We start from the raw sequence: 18,578 nt of genomic DNA, 5'->3' as shown, positions 1-18,578 counted from the left end.
AAACAAACTGTCTAATCTCTAGAGCTGGCTGAATAATTAAAAGCAGACTTTTGAATATATTAATGAGTATGTGCTCTATGGGTGTTGTACTATTTGTATAATTGCAGATATTAATGAAAAAGTTGGTGCATCTCAAACACTTCATGAATTTACACGTTTTAATTCCCATTCCTCATTAATTATCTCTTAATTTAAAGATTTCTGTCCATCAGCAGAAAACAAACTGTGACCAATCATGTTCCACAAATAGCAAATAATTAAAGTAAACAACTGACAACCAATCCATTGTCTGAATTATTTATTGAAACTATGCTGACCTCCTCTTGGGATATGAGTTGCTCCATGGTATCTGAGTGACTACAGAAATACTTTTAAGTAAAATAGGTCTTTCCATGGGAGTTAGAGTAAAATGAAAACTAAATGAGCTGCCATGGGATCTCTGAAATACTCCCACTAGAAACTTCAGAAGTTGAAAAGTGAATGTTAAGTGAATATATATTAAGTCACTGTCTTGAATAATAAAGGCAGGTAAATCTTTGAAGTTTACATCCATGAATAATATAATTAGCAAGGCCAGCCCACAGTTGGAAAGTATATTGCTGCTGGAAAAGTGAACTTCCTGTTGCTTTAAGTGTTCTGAAAGTAATTAGGTAATGTGTTACTAGCCTAAGGCCACAGGATAAGTGGTCTCCCAGGAATACGCGTATAACCAGCATGGATGGTTAAAACTGTTGGTTAACCCTATTGTACTCTCCATTGAAAGGCTGTGAACTGTATGCCTTCTGTGGAGCCCTTTTTGGCATTACATCCATGATCACATTGATGGCAATCGCACTGGACAGATATTTTGTGATCACACGACCACTGGCCTCCATTGTGGTGATGTCCAAGAAGAAGGCTTTGATAATTCTTCTAGGAGTCTGGCTGTACTCTTTGGCTTGGAGCCTCCCACCCTTCTTTGGATGGAGTAAGTGAGATAGAATTCAAGTCTATTTTCTGATACCAGGAGAAAATGGGGGGATTAAAGAATGGTCTATTAGACACAAGGATGAATAAACAGAATTTACATATTAAGATGAAGTTTGAAGAAATCACTGTGAAGGAGATTGCTTATAGCTAATGAGTCTTAAGCAATTTAATCAGCAGAAAAGATTGCAGTGCACATATCCCACTTAATTATCTTACTTTGTCACTTTTGCAGGGAATCTCATTAGCATGCTGTATAAAAAACATATAAAATAAAGGGCAAAAATAATGCAAAACAGGCTTCCCTAAGAGTGCATAATCTTCTGCAATCCAGCAGAGTTGAACAATAAAAAGTAAAGGGGACAGATGAGCACAGTTTTTAAGTTTTCAAAATGATTTTCAGTGCTCAGAATGACAGCCTGTGGAACCTGAATTCCTCTATTTATACCTTAAAGCGGTACAGTATGGGCAGCAAGAGTGCAATTTTCCACACCCCTACAATGTGCCTCAACCCGATTAGCAGGGACCAATTCTAGAGGTAAGAGTGTTGTTTACTCTCTGTGCCCATTTAGCCCTTGACATCTTAACAAAGGATGACAGGTAGTAGTAATTAGGTAGCTGATTTGCTTGCACACGTTAATTTTGTGTGTGTAAATTGGTATGTGTTCATATTTCACATCTTGACAAATTAAAAATTTGGCCCTTACTGTTGGCTGAGATAGCACTATTTCTGTTTCTCTGTTAGAAACTAGACTAATACCATTAACTTGTTTCACTCAGGCCACCAACTTACAGTCAGCATTAACCTACAGTAGGATGAACTTGAACCTACCAGTTAATCGCCTAAGCTCCAACATTACCCACCCCTGGAGCAGGCCTGGTCCCCATTGGTGGGGCAAGGTAGGGTTAAATTGAGGTGAGAAAGTAGCACTTTCTCACTTGCCTACCAGGCTGTTGCCAACAGGGTCAGACATCACTGAGTTATTTTTGTTATTCATTTTTTTCTCCCCCCAAATGTGTAGCATGCATAGTTGGTAAATTCCAGCTGTTTAACATTATGGCTTTTAGCTTAATGAGAGAATTTCAAGAGAGTAATATGACAAATACTCTTAGATGAGAGAACCTTAATGTGATGAGGCAGACTAATTACTTGAAGGGTATTATAACTGCTGTCTTATAATTAGATTCTAATAGTATCCATCAGACTGAGTCTCATACAATAATGAGACATATCTGAGCATAGCACCTGGTGCAATATTTTCTAGACCTGGTTCCACAGAAGTTAGCATTCTGGTTAAATGCTGGCAATTAAATTAATGATTAAAAATAGTTTGGTGCTGAATTTGCTTTATTCTTTAACTGTCTGACACAGTTTCTCTAAGGAGAATATTTCTTATTTCAGGTAGGAATGTGCATGTGTTTTTTACATTTATTTCATGGCAAAGTTAATTGGAATTGCACAGTACACTTCTGTTGTCTGCAGAATTTAAAAGAGCAGAGGTTAGCATAGTCAGTTTCGTTTCACTCCCAAGCAAGAGAGGTGATAATTTAAGAGAAAAATTGAGACATTTTAATGATTTTAGAAACATGGGTCTGATCCAAAGCCCAATGAAGTTAATGGAATGAGTCCCATTGACTAAAGTGGGCTTTGGATCAGGTCTGAAGGCTGGAATGAAAAAGAATCATTATTTTATTAGTCTAAAGATTGATTCATTAGATCTAGTAAATTCTAAGAGCCTATAAAGCAGTGGAATCAGTAATGGTAAGAAGTGCTTTAAAACAAGAAACAGGTGCCCTTATTAACCATCTTCTCTCTACCAACAGAGCCAGGTTTGATCTTTTTCAAATCCCAGGGATATGCTGAATTCTTTTTCCACTTGTTCCTCCACAGAATGCCCAATAAAAATCTTTTCATGGCTCATGTGTTTTTTTCTTTCTCTCTTCCTAGGTGCTTATGTTCCTGAGGGTTTGTTGACTTCCTGTTCCTGGGACTACGTGACCTTTACCCCATCAGTCCGTGCCTATACAATGCTCCTCTTCTGCTTTGTCTTCTTCATTCCTCTGATTGCCATCATATACAGTTATGTCTTTATCTTCAAGGCTATCAAGAATGCCAATGAGTGAGTTGTCAATAGTCTAGGTTTTCATTCCTTGCTTGGGGGAGAGCCTTTGTTTTTATGGGTTTATATATATTGTTTTATAAACCCCATAAAAACAAAGGCTCTCTCTATATAAAAGGCTATATATATATATATATATATATATATATATAACTTGCAACTCTATTTTAACAAGTTTTTTCCTTTAATGGAAATGGGTAAGAGACAAAACAGAATAGGAACAGACAATGAATTTTCAACATGGCAAAAATGTTAAATGTGTGTGGAGCGGGGTGGTCTTCAAGGTTTGGTACTTAGCCCGCATTGTTTAATACATTTACTAATGATTTGGGAAAAGGTGTGAATAGAAAGGTGAGAAATCTAGCAGATGATACAAAACTATTTAGGTTAGTCAAGTCTAGATAAAGTGTGAGGAACTTCAGAGAGGCCTAATAAAGCTAAGTGATTGTTCAGCACACAGGCATATTCAATGCCAGTTTCTTTGGTTTGCTTCAGCCACTTATGCCATGTGTACATGGCACAAAGTGGCCTTGAAACAGACAGGGATATCCAGTAGGGAATTTCCCTTGCATATGTGTCAACAGAAGGACTATGAAAGGACTCCCCCGCAAAATGTCATTGGTCTACAAGTGAACAGGTGGAAGTTGGCTATGAACTCTTTGTTAAAAAAGGTGCAGTGATGCAAGATGCAATGTGTTAAACCAGCAATTCTCAACCGGGGGTCAGCGGGCCATTTCAGAGGATCTGCCAAGCAGGGCTGCTCAGAGCCCTGAGCCCCGGTACCCAATGCTTGGAGTCCCGAGCCCCAGCACTCTGGGGGACAGAAGCCCTGATCCCAGACACCCCACATGGCTGAAGCCCTGAGCTCCAGCACCCTTAACCCTGGCAGAAGTTGCCCAAGCCCTGAGCACCAGCAGAAGCTGCTCCTTTCGGCTGAAGCCCCAAAAGCCCGGGTGCCTCAAACCCCGGCAGAAGCCACTTGGAGGGCTGAAGTGCCAAGCCCTGGTGCCCCCCGGGTCTGAAGCAGTGGGGCTGAAGCCCTGAGACCTGGCACCCCGTGAGGCTGAAGCCCCGGCAGAAGCCACCCCACGGGGCTGAAACCCCAAGCCACCACCCACCCCAAGGGGCAGAAGCCCCAAGCCCCCTGCCCTTTGAGCCAAAACCCTTGAGCCCTCCATCCCGTGGGGCTCCCAAGCCCCTCCCCAGCAGCCTTGAACCCCCCACCCAACATCTGGAGCCAGAGGGCCCTCCCACAAGCTGTGGAGTTTTTATAGCATGTTGGGAGGGCCTCCCAAAGAAAAAAGGTTGAGAAACCTTGTGTTAAGCGAAGTGCAACAATTTGCATCAGGAATATGTGAAATCAGAACTACTGGAGTACCAAGCCAGGGCCCGATTCTGCCATATTAACTCATGGTGAGCAGTACCTTACTACATGTTCAATCCCATTGATTTCAATGTATCTACTCACGTAACAGTGTGAGTAAGGGTGCCAAAATCTGGCCCTAAGAAGTAAATAAATAATTTTCTCCTTCCACAATTAGAGGTATCATGCAGATTAATCTGGGTATCTGAATAATCTGAAGCCTTATTTTGGAAACATATTCCTCACATAGCCCTCCATCCTGCTCCTGCTGAAGTCAATGGTTGTTTTGCCCCTGATTATTGTGAGCAGGACAGGGCCTCTACTGTGGAAAAGCAATTACACATAATCTACATACATCATAGTATATTACCTTGGGGGAGAGGGGCTGGAGAGGGTTGGCATGATCTGGTTAAAGACCAGTCCTTTGTTCTATTTTGTTAAGTTGTTTGCTCAATTTCTCCCATATATTTTGCATTGTAACTATGGTTTATTTCCCTTAGGGCTGTTCAGAACATTGGTTCTGATGTTAATAAAGTATCCCAGAGACAGTATCAGAAGATGAAGAATGAATGGAAAATGGCCAAAATTGCCTTGATTGTCATCTTACTTTACATCATTTCCTGGTCACCATATTCTATTGTAGCTCTGGTGGCTTTTGCTGGGTAATTATGAATATATTAGCAAGAAAAAAAAACAGTGAGCCCAGAAGGTGTGAAATTGTAAAAGAAGCTAATTATGAAAGGCCAAGTAGTTGTCAACTTTAATGCTCAACAATGGAAATGGGAAACCTTCACATATTCAGGAGTAATCCTTTGTTACACATTTGGTAAATGGAGCACATGCTGGTTGTAATTTTTCACAGTTTGATTTTTCAGCACAGAAAAGCTAATTATTGGCAATACATGAAATCATGCTAATTAATTCTAAAATAAAGTTTCACAATGCTAAAATATTTGAACATGACCATATGGCTATTCCAGGTTGCAAAACAGATTCGTAACTTGTTTTGATTTATTTTCTCTGGGCCTGATTATCTACTCACTTACACTAGTCTGATGCAATAAATCCATTGGCTGCAGTGGAATTACCCCTCAATTACAACAGTGTAAGTGAGCTCAATATCAGGCCCTATATCTGGCATAACTGGCTTTAGTTCTTTTGGTGCTGCACTGAAAAGTAACAATGGATGACCTAACCTGAAATATATTTCAAAAAATCCTGGAATGTGTTGCATTTTTTCCTCCTATTTAACTGTCAGCATTTCATTCAATCATTTTCAATAAAGACATAATGTCCAGTAAAAAAAGTATCCATTAATATGGACTGGTTAAGAGCAAGGGATAAGCAGTCAGACTCCTTCCTGGGTTCTGTTCAGGCTCTGCCCCTGATTTAATGTGTGACACTGAACAAGTCACTTAGCCACCCTGTCCTCCAACTACCTACTTCTAAATCGATTTAATATCTTAAAGCACTTTGATGTCCTCAGGTCAAAGACCCTATACAAGTGCAAAATAAAATAAATTAAAATTAATGATTATTAATTAAAAATTAGTAGATTAATACTTGCTGGCAGGGTTCCCTCCCCACTCTGAACTCTGGGGTACAGATGTGGGGATCCGCATGAAAGACCCCCTAAACTTATATTCCACCAGCTTACATTAAAAACTTCCCCAAGGCACAAATTCCATTCCTCGTCCTTGGACGGTATTGCTGCCACCACTAAATGATTTAAACAAACATTCAGAGAGGGGCCACTTGAAGCTCTATCCCCTGCAAAATATCTCCCCAAGCCCCTTCACCCCCTTTCCTGGGGAGGCTTGAGAATAATATACCAACCAATAGGTTAATAAAGTGAGCACAGACCAAATCCCTGGTTTTCAGGACACTGGAAATCAATCAGGTTCTTAAAAGAAGAATTTTATTAAAAAAAAAGTAAAAGAATCACATCTGCAAAATCAGGATGGAAGATAACTTTACAGGGTAAATAAAAAGATTTAAAACCCAGAGGATCCCCTCTGACTTTGCTTCCCAGTTACAAAACAGGAATAAAATTACCTCTTAGCATAGGGAAAATTCACAAGCTAAAACAAAAGATAATCTAACGCATTTCCTTGCTATTACTTACAACTTCTGTAATTTTAGATGTATCTTTTTAGGAGATGCTTTTTCCTGTTTGGTCGCACACAACAAAAGAGCACAGACCAGAACGTTCTCCCCTCCCCAGATTTGAAAGTATCTTCTTTCCCCATTGGTCCTTCTGGTCAGGTGCCAATCAGGTTAATTGTTGTTAATAAACTGATTAACCCCTTAAAAGTAAGGGATTCTGTACCTCTGGCCAGGAGGGATTCATGTTACTGCATACATAAAGGTTGTTATCCTTCCCTTTATATTTATGACACTTGCACTAACCCACCACTGCCTCTTACTTATAATTTTCCAGTCATCTGATGAGAAATGTGCATCTGAAACTTAACAACCAATACAGGATAAAATTGACTGTGATAGAGTTTATGAGAACTGAGGCAGGAGTTACTGCAGACACTAGGAAGCAGAAAACTGCCTTTGTCCTCTCCTTCAACCTTTTCAGTTTGGGGCTATACCTTTTTGTTCCCCTTGGGAGCCACTGTGCCTTCTCGGGGATTAATAGACCAAGTCCCAATGCCTTATGTTGACTTTACCTTGACAGCATTGTCACATACAGCATAGATTAGGAGACAGACCTAGAAACTGTGACTACAGTCTTGCAGTCATTGAGGGTGGCTGGTCTGCTAGATTAACAAAATGTACAAAAGCAAAGAATGAAACCTAATAACTACAGTACATGCTGTGGGAGTGGAAGATTTAGCTAACATGATACAGGCTCAGTAGGATTGTTGCACTCCAGCCACCATGACACAGGTGTTGTTTTTCCTGTGTCTGGCCAGCAATGACAGAAAGTTTGTGTCACCGTTTACCTCACTGAATGCACTATTGACTAATCTTACTAAAGCATCCGTCCCCTGAAAGGTTACTACGACCTTAAAATGGGAGACAGCATTCCAGGACATCCTGTGTTGCCAGCAAGTACTATGTTCTCCAAGGAATTCATCCTCCAGATCAATGTCCTAGGAGCAGGGGTAGGGGCCACCCTGTTTCAAGAACTGCAGGAAAAAGAACACACTGTGATCTGGAAACTATCACCAGAAGTGAGTCTTAGGTTAGTGCTGGTAGGAATGCCTGCAGTCAGCTGCCCCATTAAGACACTCCAATATTATCTGCTGGGGACCCATTTCCATTTGGTCACATAACACACACTTCTCCGTTGGCTGAATGTGATGGAAAACTCCATTCCAAGGATGATGAGCTGCCTCCTTAGTCTGCAGCCCTGTTCCTTCTTGGTGCAGCAAAGCATTGGGGCACAACATAAAGCCACAGGCAACTTTCCCTGGGAGAGAGGGAAATGATTCTACAAAGTGTGCTACTATTCCCACTGCTGAAGGAAAGACCCACTCAGGGTCTAGTTGATGCAAGTTGACCCTGCAATATTACTGATATTTAAGTGTAGGTTCCACTACTGACTTTATTTTTATCAAGACAACCTGAACGGGGCCTGACCTGGGCTGTTAAAGCTAGCAGCACCACACTCAGAACTTCCACCATCTCCTCTAAACATACATGTCAGGTGATGAAGATCCCGCAAACTCTCAATAAAACATAAAACCACCCTCCACTGCATGAGGATTCTTTGACTTTGGTTCCCAGCTTTCGGCAGGTAAAGTCAAAGTGTAGGTGGGAAGCTGATTTATCAGGCACTCTTGTGTTAGCTGCTTTTCATGCAACACCCTCGTCCCTTATTCAGCACACCTGTTAAATGCCATATCAGTGCAGGTTATGCTACTTTAGCCCTTACAGCTCTTTTCTGACCAACTTACACCACCATTTGGGTCACTAATGAATTTAGCTCATAGACTCCAAAGGAACAGCACTTGCTTATTAAAGGCTGAACTTGTCCCATGGTCTTTACCCTACTGTAAACAATCTGGGATTAGCTTGTGGCCTGCTTAAACCACAACCATGAGTAGAATATGGTACACAGCAGCACTTGTCAAGAGGAGCACCAAAGAGATTGTGCCTCTCTGAAGCACAGTCTGGCATGATCCTTGAATAAAATGGGTATGAAATCTGTCCCATGCGCTAGGTTGAAAAAGAATGTTCCTTGACGGTATGTTGGTCCTGCTCCTTGCCCCTCTTATTTCATCCTACCCTCCTGGGAGAAGAGGAAGGGAGGGAGAGTGGCAGCAGTAAAAAGCAGTCCCTGCACTCTGTAACTAATTTTTGTTTTTTACTGTGTGCTGACTATGCAGTAAAAAATAATCACTTTGCATTTCTTTAGGTATTCCCATCTCCTGACACCCTTTATGAACACCGTACCAGCTGTGATTGCCAAAGCTTCTGCCATTCACAACCCCATCATTTATGCCATAACTCATCCCAAATACAGGTAAGGTTGCTCTCTTCAAACACAAATAACATAGCAAAGAAAACCAAATCTATCTCTGATACAACTTTCTTGGATTCATTGAAATCCCGTTGTATGCTAGTGCCTGAGCTGTGCTTCATCTGCTTATTTTACCTTTATGCTGTTTTTTTACCTCTGCAAGTGAGCATGAAGCCAAAAAAGAAAACAGAAAAAGCGGTTTAAATGCCCTATAAATGTCAGTGGAGTCTGTACTCAGAACAAATTACCGTGCAGATGGGAGCTAGAGACATTTATGGAAGGGTGATAGCTGTACTCATTGATCATCTGATAAAGGGTAGAGACCTTTCCTGGCTAAAAACAAGTTTTATGGTCTTTTGCTTTGAAATATTTCCTTGGGAGATGTACCCATTTGTCAGTGTTGCAAATAGCAGTTTGTCAAGTTACCCAGACCAATGAGAGTTGGAGTTTGGTAAATGGCTCCATTTCTTTCATGTGTTGTGGGCTTCCCATTCCTCCTTCGCGCTTCCATTGTTCAGTCATCTAATAATTGTTTTTTAGTTGTAACATCCAGGTCAACCCCAGTTCAAGTTCAGATGAGGGACATGTGATGTGAACAAGCACAGCTAAGCCATGCAATATTGCTTCTCCCCTTTCAAAAGCATTCTGGGGACTCTGGGGATTCTGGGGTGGGGAAAAGAGCAGTGTAGTAAAAATGATCCCTTACCCCTCATCTAGAAAGAACAGTTTGCTTTAGAGTTTATACCACCACACCGATACTAAGTGAGCAGATGCCCAGGAGGAAGTTAGAATAGCTGCTTAAGGAGAGATTAAAATAATTCTCTATGTGGTAATTCTGCACAGTTCAGTTTAAAGGGCCAGAAGCTTTATTTTTATCCCAGTTCGTCTTTAAGCAGATAAAACATTTTAATAGCTGGTTTCAGAGAAAAAATTACATTTTAATATTCTTCTCCCTGCCCAGCAATGTCAGTAGTAAATTCTGACTCAACAGAATGCTGTAAATCACTCATGTCTTGTTTCTTTACAATTATCTTGAAGAGAAGTTGCACACAAAGCAGTATCTGAAATCTGGGAAACTTTTCAGTCTCTGCAGCATGTGTCTGTCTGAATGAATTTCATGTTTATGGTGAGTGGCTTTTTGTGCTGGCAGCTTTATTTAGGCAGAGGGAATTGACTGGTTGGTTCTATTTTGTATCCACTAGAATGGCCATTGCAAAGTATGTGCCGTGCCTTCGACCCCTGCTAAGAGTTTCTCGTAAAGACTCCAAGTCTTGCAGCAGGTATCTCTCAACCAGACGATTCACTATTACCAGCCAGTCTGAGATAAGTGAACTGCAGAAAGGAAAGAGACGGATATCCTCTCTCTCAGACAGTGAATCAGTAAGGAAAACCCTTCAGATATGTTTATTTTGAAAAAGCAAGTAAATAATTTTCATACAGCACCCTTCAAAGTAGTAGGTAGATTAGATGGAAAGATGCATTGTGGTGCTAGGTACAGAGGCTCTCTGAGGGGGTAATTGGGGATAAAGCAGAATTTAAAAAAGGAAGATAAAGTTTAAAAGCAGGATGCAAATAACATTGATATTCTTACAGGTTTGTGTCACTCATGGGAGAATGGACAGATGCACTAATTGGAAGACAAAAAGTGAATGGGACTTAGTGTGTGGTGCTTCAATGACCACAGATCTGGAACTTGGATACTTAAAAGTGAAATTGCAGTCCCCAAGTAGTGCTTGGAGGGAAGCAAGGTTGTAAAGAAAGAGCCAATGCGCTTTCTGAATGTGAAATGGGCTGCATTTAGAAACAGATTATTTGGCAGATTTAGACAGATCAACAAAATCCATCACAGAACTATTTTTCCAGAAGATCTCAAAAGCTTGCTGCTGCTGCCAAACTAAGTATTGCGAAATGTTGTTTCTGCACGGTAGCCAGAAGCAGGTCAGATTTCTGGAGTCCACATCTCTTTCTAGGTTATTAATGACACATTAGTGTTCTATTTTCAACCATTTTTATATGATTCCTAAAATGGAAAAATGCCATTATGTTCTATGTGAGTGTTCATGTTTTCAAGCTAATATCCTTTCAGTTGATGTAGTCAAGCTCTGAATTCTGACAGTTACTTTTAACTGTGATTTTTTCCAACTTTTTTTTAATGTTATACTTCTGACTTATCAAGCCAATCAAAATTAAACCCATCAGGCTAAAAGACATTGTTCAACTTGAATGTTTTGAAATTCACTAACAGTTTCTGACAAAACACCCTTTAAATGATGTATCTTGAATTTTTAAAAAAGAAATAATCCTTCAAAACTATTAGTACGCTCTCCCTCTCCCCTTCTCTACTACCCTGCTGATATAAGGGTTTTTCAGCAAGGGAGAAATCTAAGGCCCTCATTCTGCAACCGGATTTGCCCAATCAGACACTTGCAGTCATGTAGATTGAAGCCTGGCTACACAGGGAAAATAGTGAAACTGACAAACTGCTGTCAAATTCTCAAAGTATATAAATGTTAAAAAGTTGAATTTTTTTCCTAGCTAACTTCTATCAGGCATCAGTAACCTTAGGTCTGCTTTGGAACTACAGTAGATACAAAATTAAACCTGTCAAACAGAAAAGTTATTCCCCCCGCTCCCCCCTCCCCCGCTGTGTCCTTTAAATTGTTAAGTTGAACACATTACACCCCGATTTCATTAGGAATTCTGACTCATCACTAATTTAGTAGGAAGTTGAAGTTTGTCACACATACCCTTCTCTAAATACTGAAGTTCAAGGGGAAAGCAGGGTATGACTTTAAGATAGAAGTTGGCTAAATGTTGTTTTTGACAAGTTTTTCCTTGATTAATATGCTTGATCATCACATGCAATTCCATGAAACCAGGAGTTTCCTTTCCCTAGACATGTACAATACAAAAAGGCAGAGCAAAGACATATTTTGTGCCAAGGTTGGTCAGTCAAGTTATAACTGACTCTAATTTAGCACCCCCACAAGCAGTCAAATTCTCTATCTACAACTTAGTTGCACTCAAAAGGGTGCAATTTTTTTTCATGCCTTTGAAAAATCTCAAGGAAAATAATTTCCAAACAGATCTTTGCAGTAGAAAATGGCCAAGTACAGCAGTACAAGAAGAGACTGGCTTTACAAAACAGAACTGTAACTCATTTTATAGCCAACTGATCCAATGCAGGTGGTGATAATTAAATCCATTGTATATGTAAAATGTGAACTACAGAATGTGTGATGTTTCACCATTAGGGTGGAAACAGAACAAAACTGGTGACAGATCCAAAAAGGCATTGAAGCAAGTTCAGCCCCGTCAGAAGCAGATGCAAATTCTGTTGAAGTCAACAGAATCATTACAGGGCTGACCTTCCTCTAGATGAGTCTGTATCCTTTTGATAAAAACTTATATTAAGGTTTTTATGCAATTTTGAACAATGGTCCCATGAAAAGGTCTCTTATGTGTCTACTCTTTTTTATTCTAACATGTACCAATTTAAAAGGACATTGTCAAGGTATTTTAAAACATATTTTTTGACAACTGCTTATAACAACTTCCTTGAGTTTGGGAGTGAAATCTGTGTCCTAACTAGTGTTACCCTTTATTAATATTTGGTTTGTTGTTGTAGGGCTACTCACTGCTTATGAATGCTTGCTATACACACTTTTCTTTCTTTGTTTTACACTCTCTCTTGTGCTCTCTCGCTCTCCCAATATAAGGAACAATTAGAGTGGATAGAAAACATGAATTTCTGTCTTGTACGAAATTCTGATATTTTGACATTTTTTAAAAAAAATCAAATCTTTTCACTGAATGAAAAACTCCAAAACATTTTCCAGTACTGAAATGTCAAAACGTTTTGATTGACCTTAATCTCTTCTTCCACTTGAGCTGCTGTGATGCCTCATGGGAGTTGTAATTCTGCATCCCTCATGTCCCCATTCTTCCCAGAGGGTGCTGCTTCCTGGCTGGACTACATTTCTCCACTCCCACACCATGGAAGTTTCAAAAAAACTGATCGGAAAACTTGATCAAAATTTTTCAACCAGCCCTAGAAAAATATGCAGACCAAGTTTTAGGCTTTCCATCCTTTACAGTGTTGTTTGCACTAATCTAAAACTTTTTGGGTGTATGATGTTGTGTATAATCAGCTATCTTCTTTGAAATATCTTTCTTACAGTCTTTCCCCTTTATGAACCATGTCCATGTAAAATGTAACTTCATGTTATTGGCCAGAGTAACTGAACCCAAAGGCAACCTAAAGTGCTTGTTTCCGATGTATTCATTGCAGGGCTGGACTGATACAGAAGCTGATGTCGTTAGTGTGATCTCCAGACCAGTCAGTAAACAGCTTTCCTATGAAATTGGCAAATACGCTGTTGAAACCAGTGACACAAAAGCCAAATCTAAACCAAAAAGCCATGATTCTGGGATTTTTGAGAAGGTAATAAATGCTGTGCACCATCCAAGCCCTCAAACAACTGATGAGTTAACAAATCTGCACATTTTTTCATAATTAGAATAGAGTCATAGAAAGGTAGGGCTGGAAGGAACCTCAAGAAATGATCAAGTCCAGCCCCCTGCACCGTGGCAGGACCTGGTAAACCTGGACCATCCCTCACAAGTATTTGTCTAACCTGTTCTTAAACGTCCAATGATGGAGATGCCACAACTTCCCTTGGAAGCATAGGTACTAACACCGTGGGATGCTCCAGGGATGGAGCACCCACAGGAAAAAAAATAGTGGGTGCTCAGCACCCACCAGCAGCCCCACGGATCAGCTCCTCCTCCTCCCTCCCAGCGCCTTCCACCTGCTGCAATCAGCTGTTCAGGGGTGTACAAGAGGCGTTGGGGGAGAGGGGAAGGAGCAGGGGCAGGAAGAGGGGGAAAGGGGTAGAATGGGGTGGGAAGAGGGAGAGCAGAATGGGTGCAGTAAGAGGCGGCGTGTGGGTGGGAGCTTGGGGGAAGGTGTAGAGTGGGGGCGAGGCCTGGGGCTGAGTGGAAGTCCAGCACCCCCGGGGAAATCACAAAGTTGGCACCTCTGCTTGGAAGCCTATTCCAGATCTTAATTATTCTTATAGTTAGTTTTTCCTAATATTTAACCTAAACCTCCCTTGCTGAAGATAAAGCTCCTTACTTCCTGTCCTACCTTTAGTGGACATGAAAAACAATTAATCCCCATCCTCTTTATAACAGACCTTAACATATTTGAAGATTATTATTAGGTCTCCCCTCATTCTTTTCTCAAGATTGAACATGCCCAGATTTTTTAACCTTTCTTCATAGGGGAAGTTTTCTAAACCTTTTATCATTTTTGTTGCTCTCCTCTGGACTCTCCAGTTTGGCCAGATCGTTCCTGCAATGTGGCACCCAGAAATGGACACAATACTCCAGCTGAGGCCTGACCATTGCCGAGTAGAGCAGGACAATTACCTCCTGTGTCTTGCCTATGACACTCCTGTAATATACCCCAGAATGATGATAGCCTTTTTTGCAACTGCATCACATTGTTGACTCATATTCCATTTGTGATTCACTATAACCCCCCGTTCTTTTCAGCACTACTGCAACCTAGAAAGTTATTCCTCAGTTTGTAGTTGTGCATTCGATTTTTTCCTTTCTAAGTATAGTACTTTGCACTTATCTTTATTGAATATATCTTGATTTCAGTAATGAGGGTTCCTACATAGTGGGGGAAAATAACCCTGAGGGTTAACTTTATGTGGTTAAAACACTTTACAGCTTGCAGTGATATGAATGTGATGAGTAATGACCTTGAGGTTGTAAAAGGTCCTCAGCTTTCTATTTTCAGCACTGGTTCATTTTCCAGTTGTCTTTGTTACATTTGCAAGGGGCAAAGGAGGCAGGATGTTTGTTCTTTGCTTCTGAACGTCTTGTATTTTTGTTTTTAAACTGTCATTTGTTGCTTATTCATCATGTGTTCTGCAGTGTCTAAATTACTTATCATGAACACACTTTTTTATGCTCTGTAGTCATATACTGTAACTAATTAACTGAGATGGTGGCTAGAAATACAAAATAACACTGTTCTTTGCAGTTCACTATGTTTCAATCCTCCGGTTTCCTCCCCCGCCATTCCCCCTTCTTCTATTTCACATGCCACTTCGTGTAGAATATTGTGACATGCCTGTGTGTCATGTATGGGCTTTTTTTCTCATTTATCTTTTAGACTTCTGAAGATGCCAATGACATTTCCATGGTGGAGCTGAATGTCAGAGAGTGCAGTTCCTCTCCTGTTGTAAGTATTATTTTAGTATTTGTCAGGAGTTGAATTGAGGAAAGAAAGCAGTGATTTTTTTCTAATCTCTGAACATAGACTAAGCTCTGCCACCCACTGTTGACTGTGCAAGATATGATCATAAGTAAGGATGTGAGTTTGTCACGGTGGTCACAGATTCCATGACTTTCCGTGACTTCTGCAGTGGCTGGTGTGCCTGGCCTGGGGGCAGCTCAGGTAGCCCCTGCAGCAGTTGCACCAACCAATGCTGGAACAGTCTCGGGCCACTGCTCTCCCTTCCCCCAGCAACAGCAGGAGTTTGGGTGTGGGAGGGAGAAGGGGGTTAGGGCCTGGGACAGGGTGAGGCGGAATCTGTGCTGCGCTTACCTCAGAGGGCTCCCTGGAAGCAGCAACATCCCCCTTGCTCAGCTCCTAGGCGGAGGCATGGCCAGGCAGCTCCGCACACTGCCTCCACCTGCAGGCACCGCCTCTGCAGCTCCCACTGGCCGCGATTACTGGCCAGTGCGACCTGTGAAGCCGGTGCTCTGGGCGGAGGCAGCGCGTAGAGCTGCCTAGGAGCTGAGTGAGGGGGATGTCCCCACTCCCAGGGAGGAGTGGAGCCAGGTAGGGAGCCTGCCAGCCCTGCCCACCCCAGCACCAGCAGGAACCTGGGCCGTGCACTGCTGCCCACCACCCCCAGCACCAGTGGGGGTCCTGGCCAGGCTGCGCGCCGCTGCCCCCCCAGCACCTGTGGTACCCCTGGGCCACACCCCAGCACCCACAGGGTGCCCCCCCAATTTAGTCAGGGGTATATAGTAGAAGTAATGGACCCCACTGGGCTCCTCACTAGTGCTTAGAAGCCCTTTGTGCTAGGTTCTGTATGAACACATATTGTAGCAAGATGAGAGGTTCCTGCTCCAAATAATTTAATCTAAAATACTAAACAACTAAGCTAATTGTAAAATAGTTTTGTTAATTAAATGTTAAACAGGATTGCTGTTGGACTATCAATTGAAGATAAAGTATACTATATAAGCCTTAATTATATCTTGAAACAAGTAAGATGAATGAGGAAGAAAAGAGTTTTCCTGATGAACTTTTAAGTGGAAATCATGACTCTAAAACTTGACTGTGCCCTTACTGCTGTCCGAGCCATAAAGTGTCAGCAAGAGTGCAAAGGAAAACACAAGGAGGATCCTCAACTCATAAAAATCCTAGAAAATGTTATAGAAAATATATCTTTGCTTGCCTCTTAGATTATTTAAGCAAAAATTGAAAAAAAAATCATATCCTACAACAGTTAATGCTGTATTTGGGGTCATAATTGTAACATACTATGACAGGTTTTGCAAGGGCAGTTTTGAAACATCAGGTGCTTATCTTTTTTCCTATCCAAGATGGATCATGCTGGAGAAAGGAAACGGTATGCAAGAGGTTTATTTACTTTCATGCATTTAAGATAAGGGCATAGTAGTCCTGTTGTGTCTTTTTCTTTAATAACAGACACTTCCTTTCCAACCCCCATTAAGAAAGAAAAAAATATTTCCTGACTTTTGTTTTGTAGAGGATTTGCTTTGGAGTAAGGTGTTTCTTCCTACAAAAAGTCAATATTCCACAGTCACTGAATATTGCTGTAGAAAATTGCTGTAGAAAAGAAAGCTGTTAACCTTTTGTTATTCTTTGTGTAGGCCCTGCCATCTATAACCTATAGCCTTGAGGAAATCCAAGTAAGTGTTTTTTGGGGCGGGGGGGGGGGTTGTGTGTGATTTTTTTATATACTTTTATAACTTGGGAGAGCACCACCCTTTTGAGCAATCCCATACTAACGTATTCTTATCTGATGATATTCTTATCTGATGACGATGCTGTGGCACAGCGATAATTTTTTAACACATCCCATGAGTGGATTAACTCTAATCCATCTGCCCTAAATCCAGCTAGATGGAAAAAAAAAAAGAGAGAAATCAGCATTTGAGTGTGAATCTGTGTTATCTTTAGACTGCACTGTGAATGCTAACACACGTGCCTGAAATAGGTCTTTTCATAGTTAGTAGTAAGCTTTACTATTCTCTCTACAGCTTTATGAAGATATCATTCCAACACACTCCTTTTCTTGGTCCTTCACTAGTATCATCCAGTATTTTCCATTGCTGAATTAATTCTATTCACCTTTCCACTGTTTCCTCTCTTACTTCACTGTTTACTTCACTATTTGGTGTCTCATTTCAAGGCCTCCATGCTGTGGTTCACTTTGGTCTATCTTTTATCATCTCTAACCCTGATAATGCCTCATCAATTGCCATCTGATTTGATTAGATTTTTGGAGGGAAGTAACCATCTATTTTCTGGAATTCATGTGTACTTCTAGCTTTACCAGATCCTTACACTGGCTTCCTTGCACTATTGTTCACAGAGGCATGTGCTATTATTAACCCGAACCTTCATCAGAGTACTGGGGAGTGTGCCTGAAGTATCAAAGTGTTAAGGAATGTAAGCGCTGTGATTTGGTATATTAGTTTGTTTAGTAAGATATTTCTCAGAAGTGACTCCTGGGATACATCAAAAAAGTTTCTAGGTCAAATTCTTTCCCATTCCTATAAGATTCGCTTTGGTTTAGCAGTGGTGATTGTCAGAGTGCTTGTCCAAATGTTTGTCACTTTCCCCTTTAGTGGACTGTTGCAATCTGATCATCTTGCAGACAACTGTGTTTTACATTTCTCTTAAATCCTTGCATGCTTAAGACAGGTGAGGGCCTGAATGGCACTGGACTACGAAAAGGAGACTCTCACTCTAGACCGTCTGCAGCCCAGATACCCAGCATTATAATAACATACTGCAACGTCCAGGAAATGGAACAGCCTTCTGAATACAGCTCTGACTTCAGGTTCCCTAAGAATAGTAGCCACAGCCAGGATAAGGACTACAGTAGCCAACCAGACAGACTGTACCAGGGCGTTGCCTTAGCCAGTATCTCAGGAGAAACCACAGATCAACTGAGTGCAGAAGACCTTCCAAAACTGCTCTGATCCACGGAAAGCCACCATTCCTACAGTGACCCAACACGAGATAAGCCAAGGGTAAAAAGAAGATGCTGAAGCAGCATCTGAGCTCTCTCCAGTGGTTGGTTTCCTGTTCTAGCTCGTGTGTTAGGACAAGTATATTATTTCTCCACAATCTAGATCATGAAATTACACTTTTCACTCAGATTTCACTCTGTTCAGGAATTAGCAACTATTGCGTGAACACCACCTTCAGTTACAGTATATGCAGGCTTCATGATAAGACTTCATTCTGTGGGGTTAAGATTCAGATAATGGTCTTTGTTCATTGCCAGATCTCAGCCACAGTTACTATACCAGAAAGAAACACTTTTAGAAGATAAACTATAGAGTTGAGAGTATTTGGGAAAACGTA

The 18,578-nt window shown here is 41.0% G+C and overlaps 1 protein-coding gene across 1 annotated transcript in view; it reads left to right on the top strand.

The window, feature by feature from the left end:
* OPN4 (opsin 4) overlaps window positions 1-18,190 on the top strand; it is a 36,446-nt gene extending 18,256 nt beyond the window's left edge. Inside the window, exons 4-12 of the mRNA XM_073354916.2 lie at window positions 764-967; window positions 2,915-3,086; window positions 4,950-5,111; window positions 8,822-8,929; window positions 10,129-10,306; window positions 13,218-13,370; window positions 15,117-15,185; window positions 16,853-16,891; window positions 17,906-18,190. Coding sequence (XP_073211017.2) covers window positions 764-967; window positions 2,915-3,086; window positions 4,950-5,111; window positions 8,822-8,929; window positions 10,129-10,306; window positions 13,218-13,370; window positions 15,117-15,185; window positions 16,853-16,891; window positions 17,906-18,190 — 1,370 coding nt within the window. The remainder of the gene's footprint in view (window positions 1-763; window positions 968-2,914; window positions 3,087-4,949; window positions 5,112-8,821; window positions 8,930-10,128; window positions 10,307-13,217; window positions 13,371-15,116; window positions 15,186-16,852; window positions 16,892-17,905) is intronic.
* The last annotated feature ends 388 nt before the right edge of the window (window positions 18,191-18,578 follow it).

This window comes from Lepidochelys kempii, chromosome 7, assembly GCF_965140285.1.
Source record: "Lepidochelys kempii isolate rLepKem1 chromosome 7, rLepKem1.hap1, whole genome shotgun sequence".
Taxonomy (NCBI): Eukaryota; Metazoa; Chordata; order Testudines; family Cheloniidae; genus Lepidochelys; species Lepidochelys kempii.
Note: the sequence above shows the minus strand (reverse complement) of the source record. Positions and strands in the feature narration are given on the sequence as shown.